We start from the raw sequence: 15,326 nt of genomic DNA, 5'->3' as shown, positions 1-15,326 counted from the left end.
GAGGATTAGATTCAATTTAAACTTAAAAAAAAAATTCTTTAATATCAAGGACAGAACTATTACAGCTGATTTGCCAAAGAACTGTATGGAAAAATTACTGATTATAAATGAAAAAATTATTAACTTCTATGAAGCTTAAGAAAATAGCTCTTCCCTCAGTAATAATGCCAGCACTTACCAATTCAAATCCCTGTGTTACATTTACACTTCTCTAATTAATCACACATTTATAAGCCTGCCCAAAAGACTACCTTCAGTTCTTCCAAAATGTTCAAAATCAGTGACTCCACCAGAGCCTCCCTAAGAAATAATTCTTATGCCTCACTTATATAGCTAAAATGAAAGAAAGAAAGGGCTAAATAACCAACACTGTCATTTGTTAGCAGCAATAAAGACTCCTTTACATAAGGGTAAACAGAATATGACCAAAAGGAAGCAATTAACTAGCAAGAAGTAAAGCACATATCAGTTTATGTACTTACCAGACTTCACAAGGTGGAATTCTTTGTAACTTCATTTACAACCAGGCAAGTAACCAAACCACCATACATATGTAATTTGGTAAAATTGAATACAAAAAAATCCCTCCAAAAATTCATAAGCTTACCCCAATTGTTCTTCAATTGTATTTCCAAATAAGGTTTAATTTTTAAACACTTATCTTTAGTAAGTCAATTATTTAAATTTCTTTTGTTCCTCCTCATTGGAACACAAGCAAAAGAAAAGGAGGTGCTCATCAAGACAAAAATGTAACAGAAAATCTATTACCTTGTATTTAAGATTTCACCAACAATTTCTTGCAGCTTGTCAATAAAATTAACAAAGCTGGAAAGCCCTTTTACATGGGCTCTTAAAGGATCATACAAAGAAGATGCAGAGTCTCTTCCTCCAAGTTCCATGGTCCGGATAAAAGATGTTGCCATCTATTAGGAGAAATATTCAGAAATATCAAACTGTAGACATTCATGAACTGTACACATGTTGAAAGTAAGTCTCTCCTACAGGTCTGCAAACTGTGTAACAGCTAGCTGATGGCAGAAATAACTTACCTGAAATCAAACAATGCCTCTTAATTGCAAGCTTTGTACATCTCACCATAAATATTTGCAAGATCAATACTTAAACAGTACAGTAATATTAAAAAAAGAACACAAGCCAAAGTAAAAATGACTCAGCTAATTTGATATTTACATCAGCCTTTTGAAAGCTTAGGACAAAAAACTTATTAAAACAGGGTACAGAACTCTTATTGTTGTGGCTGTTTAAATGCTCCTGCTGGCCTCACAAAACCTATTTTCGTATTCAGAGGGCTGCCTGTGACCCAAGAACAATTTTAACATAAGCATGTAGAAGTTCACTTCAGCATTATAACAGTTTTCAGAGATGCAAATAATGTGTACTCAAATCTTATCAAAAATGATGACAGCTAAGGCTTCTGTCATTCTGAAAGTGTCCATACATTTTGATATGCTGCAAGACATTGAAAAGATCTGCCAAAAGTATACCTTGGAGTACAAAATTTTAAGGCAACAGGGTGAAAGTAAGGGTAACAATCCAATGCACTTGACACAGATGCAGTAACATTAAATCTACACATAAATTTTCATTTCAGACTACAGAGCTAAATCATAAAGCTCTTAGGACAGGAAAGAGTAAAACTGGAATTACTCTAGCACAGAAAGTAAACCTGCCAGTATTCTTGTCTTTGTGCTAAAGAGTTCCTATGGATCAAGTACACAGTTCATAGGACCTTGCCTTCCCAATGGAAAATACTCCACTTTTCAAGATTTCTACAAAACACAGATGCCAGAAAAGATGCCTTCTTTACACGGTAAAGAAGTTTCCCCTCTGGCAACTGTGAAGATGGTAAATCCAGTCCACACAAAAAACATATATATTTTTATACAAAAAACAACAGAGCGTTAGGAACTAAAATAATTAAACCTGAAAACAAGACTTCACAAATTTTCCATATTTATTCAACCATAAAAGTTTGAGAATGCAGCTGCTTCAGTGACTACATACCCATACTGTTTTTAACTTGGACTGCTGTTGTCTGTACTGAGGTTACACTGCACACAAAATTTAATGACTATTTTGAATATGAGGGACTACAGTGGTTCTGTGGACAAAGAATTCTTATTTACCTTATTTTGACTATTTTTGAGATGGCTCTGTGCTGACAACAAGTACTGCAAGTATAAATGCACCTCACATACCAAACTAGACTACTTAGCAACCAGGAGCACTGGACGTGGATGCTGTAGCTTTTTTAATTCCTACACAAAGGCATTGAGAAAGACTATGCCCCTGTCTGGTGGGGTTTTTGTCCAGCTCTGCCTCAGAGTAAAATGAGCTGGGATATCCCACATCAGTCTCAAAGAGAGAATTTCAACACTGATCAAGCTGCAGGTGACATGAAAGTATCACCTTCCCCAAATTCTGAGTCAAATCTGAGAAAAAAAAATGCAATAATGCCCTTACAAATTTTGGCTTCTGTTCTACCCTACATTTCAAAGGCAGGGTTTTTTCACCAGCTTGCTCTAAGAAAAGAAATTTCTACACAGAAATACTTTAGGTTCCAGATGTCCAAGGTTTGACAAACACATAAAAATGCTACTTTATTATTTAACCAAAATATTTACAGCACTTTAGAACTGAAACATGTTGTAATGCATAGTTAACAGCTTGGTTTTGTTAATGTTAATACCATACTGTTATATTGAATGAATTCAACCTCATTTCTATATTGGGTCAGGTTTTGGTAGGCACAGGAGATAGAGGGGTTGCTGCTGTGAGAAGCTGCTACAAGCTTTCCCTATGCCTGCTAGAGCCAATGCCAGGCACCTTCAAGACAGACCCACTGCTGGCCAAGGCTGAGCCCATCAGCAACCACGGTAGAGCCCCTGGGATAACGTATTTGTGAAAGAAAAAACAAACCAAAACCTGCCCAACAGCTGCTGAAGAGATTGAAAACAAGTGAGAGAAACAACTCTGCAGTCACCGAGGTCAGTGAAGAAAGGGGGAAAGGTACCCCAGAAACCATAGCTGTGATTCCCCTGCAGCCTGTGGTGAAGACGATGGAGAGGCAGCTGTGCCTCTGCAGCCCATGGATGTCCACAAGAAAGCAGAGATCCACCTGCAGGCTGTGGAGGAGCCTATTCCACAGCCTCCATGCTGGAACAGGTGGATACCTGAAGGAGGATATGACCCGCAGGAAGCCCATGCTGCAGCAGGCTCCTGGCAGGACCTGTGGAGAGAGGAACTCCTGCTGAAGTAGGTTTGTTGGCAGGACTTGGGAGCCTGTAGGGGCTTCATGCTAGAGCAGTCAGTTCCTGAAGCACTGCACACCTTGGAAGGGACCCACAGTGGAGCAGTTTGCAATGAAATGCAGCCCATGGGAAGAAGTTTGAGGAGGACTGTCTCTGATGGGAAGGAGCCCACGCTGGAGCAGGGAAAGAGTCTGAGCAGCCCTACCCTTACAGAGGAAGGGGCAGCAGAGAAAGTGTGTGGTGATCTGAGTGCAACCCTGGCTCCCCATCCCCAAGCTACTGTGGGACAGGGGATAGAACAAATCAGGAGTAAAGTTAAGTCCAGGAAGAAGGGAGGAATGGGTGAAAGGTGTTTTAAGAATGGGTTTTATTTCTCATTACTCAAGCTTGATTTGATTGGCAAAACACTAAATTAATTTTTCCTAAGTCATGTCTGTTTTGCCTGCGACAATACTGTTGAGCAAACTTCCCCCATCTTTATCTGGGCCCATGATCATTTTGTTATATTTTCTCCCCTCTGACCAGCTGTGGAAGTGAGTGATAGAATGGCTTTGGTGGGCATCTGGGCAGGGTTAACCCAGTACAATTGCTTTTAGAGGTATTTGGTAAGCAGAAACATCTTCCTTCTTTTGCCTATTTTATTTTATATGCATACTCACAACCTCACTTGACACGATTAACCACGATTTCAGAATTTTAGAAGCAGTAATAAAAGCCTATCTTATATTCAGGTTTAAGACAGCAAACCTTTTCAGGACTTCAGTCACTGTTTTGGATGAACAGTCTCGATGTCTTCTTTCCAAAATCCCATTTTAGAACTCCAGATGTATACACACACAGACTATTTTTTCTGTCCATCTTGAGATCTCATGACCAAACAAGCACCCATTTTTTCCCACAGAATCTATTGTCTTTTTAGCTTTAAAATGATGTCCATGGTGCTATTTGACTTGGCTTGCAAACATCAGTGTTGAATATTAGATTAAAGCCACAGTCGCTGTTTAGAGAGCTACTTCATTGACCTCCAAGAAGTTTCATTTGACACACATACCAGGAAAATGGACATTTTTCTCTCCTGTGAGAGATGTTTCAGGTTAGTGAAGGCTTCTCTACCAAGTCCTCTGTCAGGAACATTTAGAATATGAGCCAATGCCAGATCATCCTTAGAATTCACCAAAAGGCTTAAATATGAACAGACAGACTTCTTTGCCAGGATTGTCACCTGCATGGGAAAAACATCACACAAATTGGTAAACCCATTGCTAAATTATGTTCCATTTTATTTTAATTAGATATGTACTGATGTAATTTTTGGAAGAGTAAGAATTCACCTTGCATCAACTCAAAATGCTACTTAATGCATGAGGGTTCTGGAAGTCTTGATGAAAACAAACACGATAAATAAGTTAGAATTGTACATATGGTACTTGAATATTCATAAGGTGTTTGAGGGTTGGATCTCTAGTCATTAAAATTGGTTATAAATATCTATTTAGAAACCTCCTCACAGACATTCCTTTTCTATCTCAAGGCAAATACTAGCACCATTAAACCATGTAAGAATTTGCCATTAACTTCCAAAAGACTAAGATTTTAAACTACTTGCCAGCTCTGCCACAGATTCAGTAATCTTTTTCTCTTGGCATACAGGGGATTTCAATCAAAGAAACTCCACTGAATGAGTTTGAACATAAATTGTGACCCAGCCCCACCCATACAACCAAAATATAATATTGTAATCACTAATATTGCAGCACTGTTCTGGACCCTGTGAGAACAATAGTCCCAGAACAGAAGAATCTGCAGTTTTGCAACAAACAAAGGAAAAAAAAAAAAAGGCCATTAACAAAAGAACATATAACAAGAAAACTTTTATCTGCTATGGAATATCTTCTTATACCACAGAATGTATACAACAAGAAGTAGTAACAAAATCAAACATGTACCATTGACAGGCTGCAAAAACAGTCCTCAGGAAAGGAAAAAAGAGCAAAGTATATTTTTACTGCACAAGTCAGAGCAGCAAGAAAGCCATTGTGGTAGTGGTAGAAGTGCTATTTAGGGGGAGAACCTCAGTTCAGAACATATCTTCTTGTTCAGAAATATTCTGTGTTATACCCAAATATTGATTTGAAATTGCCATTTATTAAGAGAAAAGCAAGTTTGGAAATGACTAAAGCTCCAGCATTTCAAACACTGTTAGAGAACATTCAGAGATTCTTATTTTGGTGGTTGAAAGGGTAAAGGGAAAGAAGCAACCCTTCTAGAGAGTCCTTAAGTCCTCTATTGGGACAGTCAAGCCTTGTTTGCTTTGCTACAGCTACCAATACAGTGGCTATTCAGATGCCATCCATATGAAAGATTGCTTCACTTATTTAATGCTTAGTCCAGACAATGTTTGAGTGATGGTGTACTTGCAGAAAAATTTATCCTACATCAAGTGTCTGCCATTCTGGACTGTCTTCCAGAACAGAAACTTCAGCACAGAGCCCCATACACACCTACAATATACTCAAGAGATACAAAGTTTGAATATGCAGGGTTTATTTTTTTTTAACCCAGTCACAACTGAGTAACAACAATCGGAAAATAAAACTATGTTATATTTCATCTTTTCAATAGATACAGAACATTACAAGAGACAAAAATAATTTTTACCTTCATATGCTCCTGGCCCTGTCTGTTGATTTGTGTAGGAGTAGAAAGAACAGAACCATTATTTTCTTGTGCATTCAATACACCAGAAATAAATTCCAACAGTTGAACCTTTAATAAAAAGATCAGAATAAACTTAAATATGCAGATGACTAGAAAGCAAAAATGGTTTTAAAACCTGGTGTAAACCTACCTCTCTGCCACTTTGCTAGTGTTTGAGGTTAGCACAGCCCTCAAAACCTACTTTTAATTTTAGTCTTTAAAAGTAGAACTGTTCTAGTAGAGAAATGAGGTGTAAGATTCAAATTAACTTAGAAATTATCTCAAACAGTTATGTTATACACTTGCACTAAAAGCCTCTGCTTATGCTCTGGAGAACATTTAATATGTTATGCCAAGCTTAGAAAGAGCTCATTAACTGACCCAGGTTCCCTGTCTTTCCCACGAAAAGGGAGAGGAAAAGAAAAACACATTAAAAAACCCCAGACTAACAAAAGACCTGCAATAAGCTACAACAGAGCTGTGACTGAGTGGCTGAACTGGAACTTCTAAAAACAAAATCTAACATGCAAATACATGTATTGTACAGAAGTTTTTGTTTAAAAAGCATGGTATTTTCAGAATGGTAATCATTAAAAATATTTTGGCTGCATATCAACATACAACCAAAACTCCATGACATGTTAATTACTAAGCTTTTTCCCAGTTTTATTAAATCTCTACAGGTTATTTTCCAATTCAATTTATGGCAAGGAGTGATTTATTCATCAGTTGAATCAGAGTTGTGGGACTGCACTATCCAGCGGAATAACAGAGAAATAATTTTTGAGTGAATTTAAGATTTCTTAACAACATTTAGTAATTTAAACTCAAGGGCTTCCCCTAAAGAAAAAAGTAACTTCTGAATAACCCAGAGCTCCTGCATATAATCAGAAGTGTCATAAATCCATAACTGGAACAAAAAATGTCAAAACAATATAAGAGGTCAAACAAACATAATACTTACAGGGGATATGCTTTCATCTTCAGGTAAAAGTCCAAGACTATAGCACTTCTGACATATGTCGATTAAATCGAACATATTGCTTCTTGCTAAGAAGGCATGATAGGCTTTTTTCACATCAGCATAATTTTCAGGTTCTTTCATGTTTTCATATGATAATCCTAGTTTGTCATGTAATAAATACTTCCAAGTTTCCAACACATCACTAAGTGATACTGTGAAGTCTCCATGGTGCTAACAGAACCAAAATAAGCAAAAAAATATTATGTTCCATATTCAGCATAGCTTTGAAAATAAATTTAAAACAAGCTACATATATATTTGAAAATCTATTATAATTTAAATTTATCTCAAAGTCTTACTTATAGTTGAAGTTCTTCTACTGCTTTGCATTTACAGTTAATTCTGTTGTATTCTGTCAGTATTTGCTCTTGATCTTTAAAATACCAGGCATGTATATCAAACTTTACTCATGACAAAATACTCTGAGTGTTGCATGACTGCTTCTTGGATAAAGTTCTTCATTTGCAGAAATAGTTTTCAGCATGGCAGACATTTACTTCCCAAAGGCAGAAAATATGGTTCCCTTACCTTGCTTCAAGCAGTGAACTGGGAAAACATATGTCAACTAAAAAAAGCTTTTCTTTCTTATTTTAATAGTTATACTTTAGCCTAACATTGACAGTGTTGCTACATAGTTCTAATAAATACATTAAAGCCATGCACACCCCTCTGTTACTAGTACTATAACTAACATTGACTATACAGTGTAGACTACACTCATCCTCTCAAAATTATTAGATTATGTTCTATGTGCCCCTCTTCCTTCTCCTCCAACTACTTGCTCTTACCACCTTCTCTTTCACTATTTGACTCCTCACTTTTGTCCACACCCTGCTCTTTAAACTTCTGTCCACACTACTGGTATCGAAAGCATTCCCCAATGTTCCAATGTATGGAAGCAAAAAAAAAAAAAAAAAAAAAGGAAAAAGAGTTGTAATTTACCATGAAACATGATATAAATGCCCTGTGACCAAGTAACAAGCCTTGCTTTGCACTGTCCATAATGGCAGATGGCTTCTGTCTAGAGCAAGGATTTAATTCTGTTTCATGACATTTCCACACTAAGCAAATTACTTATAAACACCATTAGCAACAGAACACAACATGAAATAAGAAAACATGAGAAATTCTAATAATTTAAGTTATTCCAGCCCAAATTATGCCTCCTTTGGTTTCTAGCATATCTAGTACAACTTTCTCAATAGACCTCATTAAATACACAATTCCAAAATCTTGGAAGTCAACTATTTTGATATTGTGTAGGCAAAGAACTACAAGTGAAAATTGAAGAACACTCACGCATATTAGCTTCAGAGCACTCTTTTGCCTTTTAATTTGTGCATGGGTTATGATAAATCAGCACTGTGAGCTTACATGTTATTCTACATATCACCAGAACATTTTTTCTGAAAAGCACCTGATTTTCATTTCAGCCCCTCAAAAAATTAAACATATATTCATATTATAACCTAATTTAAACAGATCAAAGCAGCAGTAGATGGGGGGGAAAAAAAAGTTGTTTTCTCACTTTATTTTGGATCAAAATCCTTCAGGATACCAAGTTAAAGTACAACTTCATAAGGTATCTAATAAATCAAAACCTTTCCTCACCAGATCAAGGGCCTGCAGAGATTAGCAAAGTTTATATTAGTGCTGCAAAAATATTTTAAATCCAAATACTGCATTCCCAGATATTAACCTTTGTGATCAGGCATTCACTGTGATGGCATATTCCATTACTTACACAGTCAATTTGTCAAGTCTCTGGTTTTAAAATTAACTTTAAAAATACTATGGTGTTTTGCAGTAAGCATTTGTCTAATAGCTTAATAGCTTAAGGAAGTTCAAAAAGTCACATGTTTCCATTCTATTATAGGCAGAACAAGTATTTTATTTCATAGGAATAGAACCAATAAGGTATTATAAAGCATCTTTACTTCCTGGTAGTGCAGTATATTAAGTTTCCTTGGGACTCTTGTCTTAGAATGTCTGAAATCCAGTACCAATATTCCATGCTTAAAGACACCATTTTTTACTATTTTGTAGGTATTGCAGATTTTCTAGTGCTAGCTACATAGCAAATCAATTTCTATTTTGACAGCAAATTATTTTAAAAATCAAAGTTGTGCATTTCAGCATCAACATGTTGGCTTCCACCTTCCCCAAACAAATGCTCATAAACCCTTTTTGGAATATGGTGTAAAAGACTGCTCTGCTTAACCACCAACCCTGCATTGCGTCTAATTCTGGTCTTTTCAGGCACAGTCCTAGACTGCAGTATTGTTTTCTGGCTTTGTCCTTGAGTTGGGCAATTCTGCACTCTTGTCACCCCTAGTCCTGCTCAGCCTTCGTTGTTTGCCTACAATCTCACACAGCAAAGGAGTTCCTAAAGTGTGGTACATAAAGCACACTGAAGTAGGATAATACAGCATTTTCAGTAAGTTTCACATTGTGTTGATAGTGCTGTGTACAGACTGAGAAACTGGTTCATGTGAACACAAGTGTGTGGACATCTGATAGCTGTTGGGTTGCAATGTGCAGAAACAGTGAAGTTACAGGCTGACAGCCCAAGCTTAGAGAAATGATAATAGTATAAAATAGTAATAAATAAAATGACAATGGCACGGGTACTGAACCCCTTTTTCTTTGGGTGGGTGAGGGGGGGTGTCAAAGGAAGAAGTACCAGGGCCCAAGAGAGCAGAGGTATGCTCTGTTTAAGGAGCACTAGAGAGCTAATGTATGTATGGGTCAGTAGAACAGTAGCTGCAACAGCAGAATCACAGAATAAGCAAAGTAAAAATTTTACTCATCCAAACAACAAACCAGCACATTTCTAAAGTGTTTTATCAATTATAGTGATAATAAAAACACAAGATTGAAAATTTAGAACCCTGCTGGTTAAAAACACACAAACCAAAAACCCCCACACATCCTATCCTTGCTCTCTTTTCTATCCCTCAAAACAGACACCTGCAATACTACAAAGAGAGGGGTGTGAGGGAGAAGTCCTATTGATAAGGTAGGGAAGAAGCATCAAGACTGAAGTAGCAAGAGTTTTAACACAGTTAAAACAACTCCAGTTGAGCAAAACAAAAATACATGAAACTAACTCATAGTTACTTTTTGATTATATAGTGTACAGGAAAGACAGTAGAACAGCCTCAGTATATAATTTTGTTTAAAAAGAAATCCAGGGAAATTATTACTACTCCAAACTTTTTTCTAACGAGCCTGTCCATTGAGGAGAAGGCTACTCAGCACTGCTGAGACCACATTTAAGTACTGTGTCCAGTTCTAGGTTTCCTCAGTATGAGGGAGCCACACTGACAGGAGTCAAAAAAAGTTCACGTATCATCCACAAAGATGATTAAGGAACAGGAGCACCTCACATATGAGGAAAGGCTGAGAAAGCTGGGGCTGTTTAAGAGAAAAGAATGCTCAGGGAAGATCTCCTCAATGCATACAAATATCTGAATGGAGGGGGCAAAGAGGATGGAGCCAGGCTCTTTCCTAAGGTGCCCAATAGTAGGATCAGAGGCAATGGGCACAAACTGAAACACACACAGAAGGTTCCCTCTGAACATCAGGAAATACTTTATTACTTCGAGGATGCCTGAGTACTGGCACAGGTTGTGCAGGAAGGTTATTGATTCTCCATCCCCAGAGACAATTTGAAGACACCTGAACATGGTCCTGGGCAACTGGCACTGCCAGGTTGCCCTATTTGAGGGAGGCTGGATAAGATGACCTCCAGAGGTCCCTTCCAACTTCAACCCTTCTGTGATTCTGTGAAAAATTAATCATGCTGAAGAACAGCCAAGACATCTCTTAGTAGCATAATTACAACCTACTACAACCAATATGTCATATAAAATTGCTACAAAGTTAGTTAGGAGTGTCTCATTACCAAAAGGGAGACAGATAGAAGAATTTAAGGGAATAACACTAAAAAACAACTCTGCATTTTTCTTAATTTGCCAGCATGGAAACAGGACAATTTGGGAAAACATTTTAAAAAATACAAGACACTGAACAGAACATAATATCCTTCAGCCAGCATACAAAATGCATTCATGGAAGCACAGAATAGAACTAAACCACACACCAAAACTGCTTTTATGGAGAACCAGAAATACACAAATACAAATTTCTAAAGAGAAAATATATTTCTAAAATCAACAATGAAGCACTTTTTCCTCCACTATCAAAGCTTTCATTCTAGAAGAGATTTAAAACACATTTAAGACAAGTCTGACAACTTAAACATGCAGATTCTGGAAAAATAATTGTTTTATACACTTCAGTTTCCCATCCCACTAGCTAAAACAACCATAGCCTGAAAACGACAGGTAATTATTTGACCTGATAACTCATCTTCTACCCCTTCTGATCCCCAGGTGCAAACAGTCAATGCAATTACTCTTAGCTGAACATCTTGAAAACTGTCACTCCTATTTCAAACCTTGAGGAAGGTTCTTCTCCTTGAAAATGTTCCTAGATTCTAGATCTATACTAATCAATCTAAGTAAAAGGTATTTGCTTCCATCACAGACCTTATGCCACTTGTCTTTAAGTCACATGGCCACAACTGTGCTACAAACCAAAGTATTTTCAGAGGCATTGCAAGGATAGAATTTTTTTTCATTCATCCCTGATATTTGATCCATGTTTATCACATTGTTTGCTACCCTTACTCTGGTGAAATTTAAGATTAATTTATTATAAAGCTTTCAAACTTTTCTGGAGTTCTCCAAAAAGCTTTGTTATTTTTAATTTCCACTGCAGATACAGGTAACAGTTAAAACACCAAATCCATTAAAATTGTCCAGGCTTCTAAAGAAAGAGAAGAGTATTTTGGTTGTTTGTGATAGGTCGGATGTGTCGGGTTTTTCTCAATACAGCCACTCAATAGCCTGTTAACAAAATTATTTTTATTGCAGTAATTGACTTCATTGTAATAGATTTCTATTCTACAAGTGTTATGTTGACAATATAGAACTATTGTATTTAAAGCAGAGACCTAACAAGGGACATGCCTACAGCTGTAATACTCTGCATCTTAGTTTGAAGTTTCAGTGCTGAACAAAATAAACCAGACATATTTTGCTTTAATACTGTGAACTTCAAAATGGATAAAATCTAAAGAAATTGTGCTTCAGAGGAAGCACATACAAATGCTAAAATAGTTTTAATCCACATATGCAAGCCAAGGTTTGTCTTATTAGACCAACTAGTATAATCAGAAAAAAAACAGATCAGGTTTTTGAACTCTTATTCTTTCTTCAGATCTGAAAAAAAAAGCTAAATATTTTGAAACTAAATTAATTGAAAGTAACTGCTATAATTTTTGTTAGATCATCTCTGAAAGAAAAGAATTTCTAGGAGAGAGGAATATTTTCTGGAGGAGGAAAAAAAAAAAAGGAGAAAGTAGAATAAATTAATTGCCTCTAGCGGAAGGGAAAACTTACTATAAGGAAAACAGGGAGCAATGAACCATAACCTTTCCATGTCTGTAAGTTTTGGCATACAACAGGACAACACATTATAGGTCCCAGAGCTGGCTTTGGAAAACTGTCTGTAGTTTTCCCTTCAGAATCACAACAAACATGACAGACAGTGACCACCTCCATATGTAGTTTTGCATCATTGTCTTTTATCAGTTCTCCAAGAGTTAATTTTGATGCACACTAATTTTCTCATTTTACCTACACAGCTATTGTGAGGACACCAGGACCCTGGCTGGAATTTACTACATTCTATGAAGTACAAATGTAGTATCTTGGGATTCTAGTATCCTTGCTGTAATGTTTCTGACAGTGGGGGATGACTTAATCAGTTTTATACTTAATGTTTAGACAAGAGACACCCCCAGTCTGCACATTTTACACTACAACATTTTTTCTGATACACAAACTGAAGCAGGTTTTCTGTTTGTTTGGGTTTTTTACTGGCTTAGGGATTTCACTTTGATGTGGTTCTTTCATTTCTGGTATGTTTGTTGATTTGGTATGTTTGCTTTAGTTTTCTTAAACTAAAGCTTTGTACTACACGTTTGATTCACTATGCAACATTTGACTAAGTCTTCCAACAACAGTCATTTGTTTTCATCAATAATTAAGTTAATTGACCCAAAAAGATACCTTTAGGTTACTAAAACAAATATTGCAATAGTTCTTGTTCAACGAGACACAGGCAAAGGCCTGATTGTATATTGCAACTGTTTCTGGTATGTTTCAGACATCCTCCAGCTCTGACAAGCCATAGCGCTTCTTTCAGAGACACTTTAGAGTTGTACCTCCCCTTCACCATTTGACAGACACTTCATGTACTCACACAGAGAAAGTCATATAATTCCTGCTGGTACTGGGTACACACTCACAACTTTTATGTACGTATATAGATCTTCACCTGACAAGTGTCAGGAAAAGCAGCAGCCAAGAACGGACTGTGGCAAATATGACTCAGGCAGACTATACCAACTCAGTTTTATACTCATGTTCTTCTCGTGTCATTCCAAAACATTTTCTGAGCACTCAGAAAAAAAGATGCACCCCAAATGTCCTAGTTCTCCCACCCTGATCTACAACACAAAAGAAACACTGGATGGAAATAAACAGAAGTTACGTGATCAGCAGAAATACACTAGTGTTTAATATTTGGAGCTTAAACATACATGTAAAGCACTTCCATACTCCCACCTGTCTTGCAGTTCCTTTTTCGAAGCCCTGATTCAATAGTGCACTTAATCATATTAATTTTCTTGCCTTGCTGTAGCTGGCCCTCAGACACACCTTATTTTAACACACAGCAAGGAAGTGACCAAAACAGCCATTTCAAGTTGGTGCCTAAGCACTAAGTGTAGCAAGGTAACCAAGTCTGAGATGTACCAAGAACACACTGAAAAGAATGCTAACCTGCTTGTTGACTTCAGCCATGGAGAGTTGTAACGCCATCAACATGCAGTCTGCTCCACACACTGTAGTCCTTTCAGAGTTGGAAAATAAAGGCCATTGTCTTCTGAAACACTTGACCAAGTGTAAAATTTTTTGCTGGGAAGTAGCCATTGCCACGAGTAGAAGATAGAGATAACCAAGAGAAAAATGACTGTAACTATGCCAGAGGCATATGCAGGTCTTCACCTCCCAACAAGCTGTGCAAACCCTGTTGTATCTTCTTAAAGTTCCTGGAATAAACTCTTCCAGCTAAACCAGACTTGCCTCACTGTGACAGAGCAGCTGTGATGATAAGGGTTTAAAAGTGCTTATGTATGTAAGGGCTTCTTGAAGCCCTTACTTGCCTTGTACATTATGCCAACATAAAGGAATGTTATCACAAATATGACAGTCTTTTTGTCTCCAAAAGCAGCCTCAGAGTGTCTTCAGTACTTTCTGCATTTGCTGTACATTCAGATGAGTGTCTATGAGGATGTTTCAAACCTGGAAAAAAGAGACTTAATATTTCTAAGACTTACTAACACAGACAACTCTAAACACCTTTGTTACCTTTATAGCCTTTTTCCTTTTTTTTTTTTTTTTTAATTCTATAAGCCATTATCTCTCCTGACAATAATTGGGAGCACTTCATGCTTTGGTCTTTCTCACCTTCTCGCATTTGTCGAGACAAGGTACATGACAATGTAGTACAAATTTGCCTTTAAACTTGTTCGTTTCTGAAACTAAGTCCCCTAGCACTGCAGTGACAGCACAGGAGCGATACACATTCCGTTTACTTCCAGAAGACAAAACTCAACCTTTGACCTTCTCTCACACAGCTGAGGCAGAGCCCATAGCGCGCTTGTTTTTTGGTGATTGGCACGACTCTAATAAGTGAGGAAGTGTGGGCAAGGGGCAGGGAGAGTAGGAGACACTGGGAAACAAGCACGACTGTAACAGCAACTTCTTACTCTCTAAAGTAGCTGAAGCAGACAACCCACTTTGTAATGTGAACATCACATGGGGGTCACAGAGGATGAAACAGGCGGGCTGCAGGACAGCGTGGGGCAGAGTAAAACCTCTCCGGAGGCTTTTCTTTCTCTCCACTCTGAGAGGTTTCCGAGAGACAATACCCGTCACTCCCAGCGAAACAGCCCGAACAAGCCAAAACCTGCGAAGCAGCCCTTAACTCCCAGAAGTCGGAACTGGCATTACCCTTGCCGCCGAGCGCTCCCGGCTGCGGCAGCCCGGTGGCCCCGCTGCCGTCCCTCAGCGCAGTCCCAGAGCGCTGCCGCCGAGCCGGCGGTGCCGCAGCGTGTCCGGGCTGGCGGGGCCGGGGCGCGGCGGCCGCGTTCAAATCCGCCGCGCTGCCCAATGGGCGCGGGGCCGCTGCCCCGGAAG

At 38.0% G+C, this 15,326-nt stretch overlaps 1 protein-coding gene across 1 annotated transcript in view; it reads right to left on the bottom strand.

The window, feature by feature from the left end:
- The window catches only part of PARPBP (PARP1 binding protein), a gene marked incomplete at both ends in the record, with an annotated part of 40,208 nt that extends 26,151 nt beyond the window's left edge, over positions 1-14,057 (bottom strand). The window contains 5 exons of the mRNA XM_082280016.1: positions 769-923; positions 4,324-4,494; positions 5,931-6,038; positions 6,934-7,164; positions 13,908-14,057. Of these exons, the coding sequence (XP_082136142.1) occupies positions 769-923; positions 4,324-4,494; positions 5,931-6,038; positions 6,934-7,164; positions 13,908-14,057 (815 nt within the window). The remainder of the gene's footprint in view (positions 1-768; positions 924-4,323; positions 4,495-5,930; positions 6,039-6,933; positions 7,165-13,907) is intronic.
- Between the last annotated feature and the right edge of the window lie 1,269 nt (positions 14,058-15,326).

This window comes from Coloeus monedula (assembly GCF_965178545.1).
Source record: "Coloeus monedula genome assembly, chromosome: 4".
In the NCBI taxonomy this organism is placed as follows: Eukaryota; Metazoa; Chordata; class Aves; order Passeriformes; family Corvidae; genus Coloeus; species Coloeus monedula.
The sequence above is the reverse complement of the archived record's forward strand: the minus strand, read 5'-3'. Positions and strand labels throughout refer to the sequence as shown.